At 32.2% G+C, this 9,130-nt stretch overlaps 1 protein-coding gene across 1 annotated transcript; it reads right to left on the bottom strand.

Annotated features, from left to right (window-relative positions):
• Positions 1-987: 987 nt before the first annotated feature.
• SDH4 (succinate dehydrogenase subunit 4) lies at positions 988-6,305 on the bottom strand. The gene is made up of 6 exons (XM_068625505.2): positions 5,953-6,305; positions 5,773-5,803; positions 5,653-5,666; positions 5,510-5,560; positions 5,081-5,142; positions 988-1,441 (listed from the first exon to the last, which is right to left on the bottom strand). The coding sequence occupies exons 1-6, from the start codon at positions 6,172-6,174 to the stop codon at positions 1,165-1,167; spliced, it is 657 nt and encodes a 218-aa protein (XP_068481606.1). The 5' UTR covers positions 6,175-6,305; the 3' UTR covers positions 988-1,164.
• Positions 6,306-9,130: the final 2,825 nt, after the last annotated feature.

Raw genomic sequence — 9,130 nt, 5'->3', positions numbered from 1 at the left:
TGCTCTTGTGTTAGTCCCAAGTGAGAAACTAGCATTTTCCAAATTAGTTGCCCGCGTGCGAGTCTTGTAACTTGTGCTTGTAAACTAACATTTATACAAGGGTGTCACAAGACATAAAGATAATAAAAACATAGGAAGAGAAATATAAAAGAAAACTAGCATTTCAATTACAATCTTGGATTATATAACAATTTTTTTACTAAGAAATATTTAATTTATAAAATTTAGACTAAAATACTCATGTACTATTTACAAATTTCCAAGAATTATCTTTGTTATCTTTTTTTATTCATAAAAGGCATAAAAAAGTTTATATTAAGTTATGCGTTCTATTCAACCAACCGAAGTAGATTGACTTAATCCTTGGATGAGAGCTTTCATTTTCAATGAAAAAATCCATTAATTCTTGTAAATATCAATATTATTAATTCTCTAACTCGACAAAGATATAATCTTAATCAATTCATCAGTTGCAAGGTTATAGTTGAAAAAAATGTAAAATTACATATTGAAAATTCTAAAGCAAACGAAGTATTGAGACAAATAAAGTGCTAAAAACCAAATATTAGAAATGGAGAATAACATTTAATATTCTCCGTTTGCCACTACAAGTAAAATCACTTAATTGTCATAAAAAAGAATCACATGAGGACATCAATTATTAATATTGAACCTAGATTATTTAGCAAAATCAACATGAAAATTTATCTAACAAAGAATATGATACAAAAAAAAATATCAAATCTGTATTGTTGACATTCATCGAATCTAAATCTAACAGCAAATATAATTGTATCCTAGATTGTCCAACGATTAGAAAACTAAACTAAACACAAAACAATCAAACATACATATTATAGTATAAAAATGTATACCGGCTTTTGTCCTTTTCAAAACATGTAACAAGAACAAAACATATATATATTCCAACACTTAATTGTTGTATAATATTAGTTAGCATAAATACTAATTGATAGGAGAAGCTACTTGCAAGACACGCTAAAAATTCATCCATTAACATGATAAATCACGAAGTTATCATGTTGCCTCACCTCTTATGTTTGAAAAAACAACTAAAAACTACAAATTACAGTTTGGACAAGTTTGCCCCCCAATGAGCTCTTATTGGAAAAGTAATGTCAACACAACCCATCCACTATCTGATTATACAAATATAAATTTTAAGTAAACATCCTTCATTGCGATTATCAAGAACAACCTGAGAGAAATCGTGACAAATTCCCTGGTCATTGCATGGTGAACATAATCTGCCAAAATCTCTTCTATCCCCGCTTTTAAGTGCCAGAACACAAAGAAATTTGCCAAGAGCAATGAATAGGCGTTTGGGTATAATAAAAGAAGAGGGGCAACTGCAGTAGCTTTAAGGAGCTGCTCCCTCTTTGTCTTCGCTTCTTTCCCTAATCCACTGTTTCGTTCCTTCCTATACATGCCAACCAATAGATAGAGGGAAATGGGAATTAACCAAACCATCTATACAAAATACCAGCTTTGAATAAAAACGGGAAATTCACTGGACTCATAAGAGTTTTCAAGTTTCATTCATTATCAAACGATGATTCAAGCATTAATGCCAATGTATAGATGATTCAAGCATTCAAGCCTTTAAACCTTGGATAGACTAAACTAACAATAAGGAATAGGTCAGCACAACTATTAGAGCATTCCTATATTTATTATATACCTATCCCCGATGCTTCGAAACTATATTTAATATATTTATTAAGACAAAAATTGTCAAGAAATGGAGTAGAAAACAAACATATGATCCAAAATTGTAATTCCAATATTGCCTACTTACGTGGAGAATGCTGAAAATCAAAGTGACGATACCCTTCCTGAACTTTTGATCAAGAAAAGGTTCGGGAAGATTGTCTTGATTTTGATGGTAACTTAGTCCAAGTGAAGAAGTGATAAATGCGGGGAGGATCTTAAAGAGTCTTAAAATAAATGCATGCAAGTAGATCATAGTTGTAATTGACTGTAAAATTTTAGAAACTAAAATTTCATTTCATTTTCCTTTTATGTGTAAAATAGGTGCAAATAGTAATTTTGTAGTTGGGCCTATTAAATCCAACATGTTAGGGGGATGTAAGCATTAAAAGGTAAAAAAACAAGGAACAAGTTGAAGCCCAATCAAGCATCATAAATCTCGGCCAAAACATATTGGAAGTCAAAACGCATAAGTCAAGGAGACAAGGAGTGCATGTTTCAAAGGACCAAGAGAAGCAAGCATGGAAAGCATGTGCTAGGTTTTGGCCAATAGGAGAATTTCTTTGTTTTCTTTTATTTGATTTGAATTTTGAAATTTAAATTTCCCCTCCCACGAATTTTGTAAGCCAATAAGGCCATAGGTTTAGATGTTCATTTCATTTGCATAGAATTTAGGTTGCATTCAGAAGTCCATTTGCAGCACTTTTGGCTATAAATAGACCTTTGTTCTCTTCGTAAACAACTTTTGATATAATTGAATTTGAAAGAGAATTTCTAGAGCATTTCAAAAGTTCTTTGAAGGAAGAGTTCTCTTCTTGCTTGGGTCCTATCTTGAATTATAGAATCAAGTTACAACTTCATTCAACACTTAAATTGAAGCTCTTTCAAGTGGCCTAACAACTTCGATGAATCCATATGTTTCTTTCTTCCACTTTCTCTTTTCTTCCTCCTCATTTGTACCAAATTGCAAGTTTTATTTCTTTTTCATTTCATGTTTCATTCTCCTCCTATCTATATGTGTGTGTTCATCTTCTCTTCTTAGAAGGAAGCTTTCACTAGTCTTACGGATTAATCTCGTAGTCAGTGACCAACTTCTAAGGATTCTATATATATCTTCTCTTTACTGTTTACTTGTTCTTAGTCTTGTGTTGATGTTCTTGTTCCACTCTTAGATGCATGTTTTCACACTTATATAATCCTTATGGATTACATTCATGTTCAGTTGTGAGAAATGTTGTTAAGATCACAAGTATACTTGCAAACTCATGATTCAACGAGTTTGGAGGAGAAGGCGAGCTGACTCAGATGCCAGATTGTCACCGGCATGGATCGGAGCTAGTAGGCGTGCTGCTCACCACCGCTCACACTCTCCGTTGAAGTGTTCCCTACCACTTGCTCTCGCTATCACCGTCATTGTTTCGGCCTTATTATTTTCTTTGTTCTGCTCCTCGCTTTTACTTTCTCTTGTCTGTTCTGCTCCTCCTTTATTTTCTCTCATTTGTTCTGCTCCTCCTTTATTTTCTCTTGTCTGTTCTGCTCCCTCTTTATTTTCTCTTATCTGTTCTGCTCCCTCTTTATTTTCTCTTATCTGTTCTGCTCCCTCTTTATTTTCTCTTATCTGTTCTGCTCCCTCTTTATTTTCTCTTATCTGTTCTGCTCCCTCTTTATTTTCTCTTATCTATTCTGCTCCCTCTTTATTTTCTCTTATCTATTCTGCTCCTGCTGCCTTGTTTTATAAAGGCCTGTTTTGTTCCTTTTTATTTTCTCTTTGTTCTGCTCCCGCTAGCCTTGTTTTATAAAGGCATGAACACTGTTTACTAATACAAAGGATTTTATTTGTATTAAATATTTATGAATTTATGAATTATTTTATGCATCAATCTTATGAATTATAATATATGTTTAGTTGTTTTATATATTGAATATTATTTTTCATATGCCACTAACTCTTATGGGTCAAGTTACAATCCTCGAGTTACGATATTTTATCTCCTTCCGGTTTAGGATTTAGGGTTTCCTCGAGTTTAACAACATTGGTGGTGAGCATCTTTCAGTTTGTTGTCTGTTGTTCTAAAATTCATGAAAACATAAACAAATTTAAGTCTCTCATCTAAAACCAAGTTAATTCAAGTTAGACTCTCATCAAGAAGCCTTTTCAACAAAACCTATTGAGGTTAGCAATATTTTAAGTTAAGGCAGTCCATATCCCATAGACATCAGTTAATCTTCTAGGAGGTAATTCTATAATGCTGGCTCCAAAAAGGGAATTCTTCCTAGACTATATGTGGAACAAAGGAAACCTTTTGGCCAAAGTGAAGGGCATCAAATCAGATGGTAAGCAATTGCTAACATGCATTGCAAGTGGATTGCTTATCTACCATCACTTTCTGATCAAAAAAGGGAAAACTTAATTAATCTGCTGGATAAAAGAGTTATCTTTGTTTATAGCAGAGGGGACATTGTTTTGAGTGTTAGTATTAATTTATCCATTTTCTTGTGCATGTTTTGTGGAGGGAGTTTCCTAGTAGAGTTATGGCCTTCCGGGACATTTGTCTTTTCTACTTTGGGTTGTTTTTGTATAAAAATTTCTTAAGAATTTTAGTCTTTTGTTTTCCAAGACCTTTTTTGTTTATTTGGAGGATATCTAGTGCTCCTTTTGCATTTTCCCCTTCCAATTTAACAATATTTCTTGGTAATATAATAAATGTAAGGAATGATGTGACATACAATTCAAAATTCTAGCCATCAAAATATCAAGAGAATCAATACAACGATTATGCTTAACAACATTGTAAGCATGATCAATTTTAACAGCAAACAAGATTGGCAAAAGAAAATTGAGAGCATAAACTGCACTGGAAACGGAAGGCTTAATTACTGCCTCAAGCTTTGATGTTATCTTCTTTGTTCAAAGAAAAGGGAGTAATGAGCTTTTTTAGAATTAGTCTATCCCTTTTGTTGCGGGTGTTCTGTAAATGGAGTTTCCTAGGAGAATTCTGCAGCATTTACACTGGTTTAATTTTGTGTTTCTCCCTTGTGCCCTGTTTGTAGTGTGGTTTCCTAGGAACTGTTATTTCTTGTTTTCCTAGAGCTTTTAGGTTTCTTTGGAACACCTTATCCTCTTTTGTATTTTCCCCTTCCCATCAAATAATACTTCCTTTTCTATTTAAAATAAATGACAAAATCTATTAGACGTAAAATCAAACTTCAAAATTTCTAGCGATACATGGCACCTAAACATCATGGATGGAAAGGCTTAATATAATATTCAAGCTCATTAATGCAATAGTGGATGATGCTTACGAGATTGAAAGTATGATCAATTGTACCATCAAATGCACCAACTAACCTTTTGATGTCATCCTCTGTAGTAGCCACTGTGGCATAACCAGCTACAGAGTGAGGCTGAACCTGGGAGTCATTGGTCAAACAAATGAATCAGACTTTAGCATTTAGCATTACCAGCACCAAACAGAATTCATTCCATTCAGCTTCCAATACTTAGTGCAGGTCATTAAAACGAAATTTTACTTGATCAAATCATACAGTGTGACCCTTTGAAGAACTGAACACAGGAAGTGTCACGAAAGGCCAATAGAGGCCTCGCCATCACAAGAAAACCTCTAAAAGTTCCTTCTGTTGACAATATTCTAAATTCCATTTCCCTTATTTAATGTAATTGAATATATATATGTGAAAACAACATCACAGTACAAAATTGAATAAAATGTATCAAGAAGCTATATAAGAATGCTAGAGAAAGAATATTAGAAAAAACCTCAAGAATGGCTTTGCTTGTTCCTTCAGAGGGGCGATAGAGTTTAAGAACCTAAGATTATTCACATAACCAAACGCTATTTTAGACAACAAGCATCAATGAACACCACTTCAATACCAATTCCCAAAGCATTTCTTAGTTACCTCGTGAGCGCGTCCTGGGCCACGTCCACCGCAGTGGAAATGCAAAAGGCGAATAAGTTAGAAACTAAAAATTACACATCAAAATCGAATCACCAAATCAAAACGCGGAAAATTTATAACCTCGGTTTCCGATGAGATTCCCAACTCTAACCTGCAACACAAGTAGGAAAGTTACAATGAGCCCTAAAACCATCACCGAAGGATCCAATCACAACGAAACGACAACGGATAATAATATATGAGAAAGAATCGTAGCGTAATGTATAATAAGCAATGGTGTGAGAAAACGGAGGAACTCACATCAGATCCAGAGAAAGAGATTCCGCGGGACTGAGTTGCGGACCACGGAGCGGTGAGGAGATTGGGTATTTTGGAAGGGGAGGGGATCGGAGGCGACGGTGGCGGCGGAGAAGGGGAAGTGGCGGTGGCGGAGGATGAGTGAGCAACGAGGTTGGGAGAGATTCTGAAGAGAGGCTTGGAATCGTAGAGCCTCTTGGTGAGCTTGATCGATAGAGATTGCATGTTTGGGTTTGAATTTTGTGTGAGGAGTGAGGAATCTGCACTTCCTACCTTACACAAGGAAGATCGCTTGAGAATGGAGAATCTTTTCGATGCCAGAGGTTTGATGACCTACGTCTTAGGACACCTGCTTTATTTTTATTTTGTTATTACCGTTAAATATTAATTAATTTACTTAATAATATTAAACACTTTTTTTTAATTTTAATTTTTCTATTTTATTTCAATGTTTTAATAATATAATATTACTTTTCTAAAAAATTTATAAAATTGTGTTATTCAATTTTCGTTATTATTTTAAGAATTCTATAATGAATATTAATTCTTTTAAGGAGACAATGGGTTAAAAATTTTAACTATGAAATCACCTTGTCTTGAATTTTATTTATTATTTTATTATATATTACTGTTTTATAATATATATTTTTTTAGTTTAATTAGGTTTATCAAATTATGTTGCATAAATAATATAATATATTTTTTAATGTAAGCCGGGTTAATAAACGCTAATCATTGATCTATTGACCTAATGTAATTAGTTTATAAACATATGAACAAATTCAAAAGTTATCATATACCAAATATAGAAAAATAAATAGATATTTTTTCGAATAATCATATTAAATATGGCTGATCAAATATTAATATTTAACATATTAAGCACTTTAATTTCGATATGGGTTATGGTGAATTTATTACATAAAATTGTACACCAATGTTGTGTTCTAATGTATTACATAAGATCCTTTATTCATGTACTAAATACAATCACCACAAAAAAAAAATACATAACAATACAAGAAAAATGGTAAGTTATTAATAGAAGTAATCATAATCTAGAGTGCATTAACAATTCAACAAACTCTATTTAACCCAATTTTTAAAACTTTGGATCAATAAGCAAACCTAAACTTTAAATGGATAGCAAACAAAGAAACAATAAACTAGAAGAATTGTATTAAATACTACTTACAAGAGACTAACATCTATAACACATTTTAAGAACTTCAAGTTCACAAACCTCAACTCCATACGTCATGGTGAATTCATGACATAAAATTGTACATTGATGTTATATTTTAGTGGTGCAAGAACTTTCCTGAGCTTTTCCAATATGATGTCTTAATCTATATGATTTACATTATCATTTGAACATGGATATCTCCTTCCAGTAATAAGTTTTATTCTTAATATTTCAAATAATTTACTATATTATTATATTTATCTATGATCCCAAACGATTCAAATCAACATATCATGTATCATTTCAATCAAAATTATCATATGGAATATTAATATTCACAAATAAAACATATCCATAAGCAATTCAAATAATTTAAGAACATACAATTTAATTAAGCATGTAAATGTAAAATAAAATAATTTCACAAAGTGAAAATCTTGCTAAGAGGATTAAATTAGAAAAATATATTAATTGTTATTAAATTTGAATTTCCTAGGTGAATTTTAATTTGTTGAGTTGTAAGAGAATATGTTGAGTGAATCAAGTATAGGAGTGTGACTAGCTCTCTCGATGTAATGTGGTAGACAAATTATGCAAAACTTAAAGTTCTGTATAATTTTCCTATAACCAATTTCAATTTCAAACCAAGTAGTTTGTTCATTTTATCAAGTCTAAGATGTACCAAAGATCACATGTAGGGTAGAGACTACATGTATGGTTATTATCACTCAAATTGAACACACCATATTGATAAGTGCCAATGTGTAGTTTTTATGATTGAGAAAATTGAACACTTTAGAACTTAATTGTTGCTTAATGTAAGAAAATTACCCTAATCTGAGAATTATTGAATCTGATTATATATTTTGAACCAAGAAACAAATGAAGAAATTTAATCTCATTTTTTGTGTAAATTGCTGATGAATATGAAGCATTGAAAGAATTATTCAAGCTGGCATTGAAAGAACGAAAGTAAAAACTTAATTGGATCACAAGAAGATTTAGCTCAAGCTAGAGGATTTAGCTCAAGCTAAAACTGGCCAGAGTTGATTAAAGGTGCAGTACAATTCTAGCCCAGGCTAGAATTGCTAGCTCAAGCTAAAACTGTTCAGAGTTGATTAAAAGGTGCAGTACTGATCTAGCTCAGGCTAGAATCGCTAGCTCAAGCTAAAAATGCACCAAAAGATCTAGCTTAATCTAAATTGGGCTAGCTTGAGCTAAAGTTGATTATATAAATTCTGAAACATAACTCAAAACCAGCGGTGGAAAACAGATTGGGTTTTTTAGAGAGAGACTAGTGAGAGAAAGAGAAGAAACCTCTGTTCTTAGGAGAAGAACTTGCTCAGATCAGCCCTTCTTATGCAATCCAGATCAAGAATGAAGATTGGAGGAGTTGTCATGAGTGGCTAAGTTCTTTCTAACTTGGGATTGAATGTAATTTATCTTGATCAAATGTATTCTTGGTGATATATATATATATATATAATTCTCTTTTCTACTTGTTCTTGGTATTTTCGTTTTATGCTTATTGCTTGATTTTGTCTGATCAATAGAGTCTTGATTTTGATCCTTAAATTTAACTGGAAAGTACCTTTAAGGATCTGAAATAAACGAAAATACTTGATAACTTGTAATGCTAGGAATAGATTTCAGGTTATTGATTGCATTATAATTCTGTTCCTAAAGCTGGATGATTTGTTAAATATCTGAGGAACCAGTGTTTGAGAAATTATCTTATGAATTTCATCTGTGAGGAATCAAGATGAATGACTTTAAATTAAGCATCAAGAATAAGTAGTTTTGAGTATTATATATTGTATTATTCAAAATACAGATGATTGAGATAAACGCAATTCAATCCCAAGTATCTTTCTCTATATTTGATAAGTTGGTTTTGTTACATCCAGAATCAAACCCTAAATCTTTGAGTTCTTGTGAAATCTTTAATTTGGTTATGAACAAAGTCTCAAAATTATTTTCTATACTTAATGAGTT

The sequence above is a fragment of the Phaseolus vulgaris genome, chromosome 9, assembly GCF_051622355.1.
Source record: "Phaseolus vulgaris cultivar YP4 chromosome 9, ASM5162235v1, whole genome shotgun sequence".
NCBI lineage: Eukaryota > Viridiplantae > Streptophyta > Magnoliopsida > Fabales > Fabaceae > Phaseolus > Phaseolus vulgaris.
This window is presented reverse-complemented; position numbering and strand designations above follow the sequence as displayed.

Coding starts and splice junctions, on each gene's coding strand:
- SDH4 (XM_068625505.2), bottom strand. CDS start 6,174: ATGCAATCTCTATCGATCAAGCTCACCAAGAGGCTCTACGATTCCAAG. Junction 5,143..5,509: donor CAAGCAAAGCCATTCTTGAG/GTTTTTTCTAAT, acceptor AATGACTCCCAG/GTTCAGCCTCACTCTGTAGC. Junction 1,442..5,080: donor ACAGAGGATGACATCAAAAG/GTTAGTTGGTGC, acceptor TGGCATGTATAG/GAAGGAACGAAACAGTGGAT.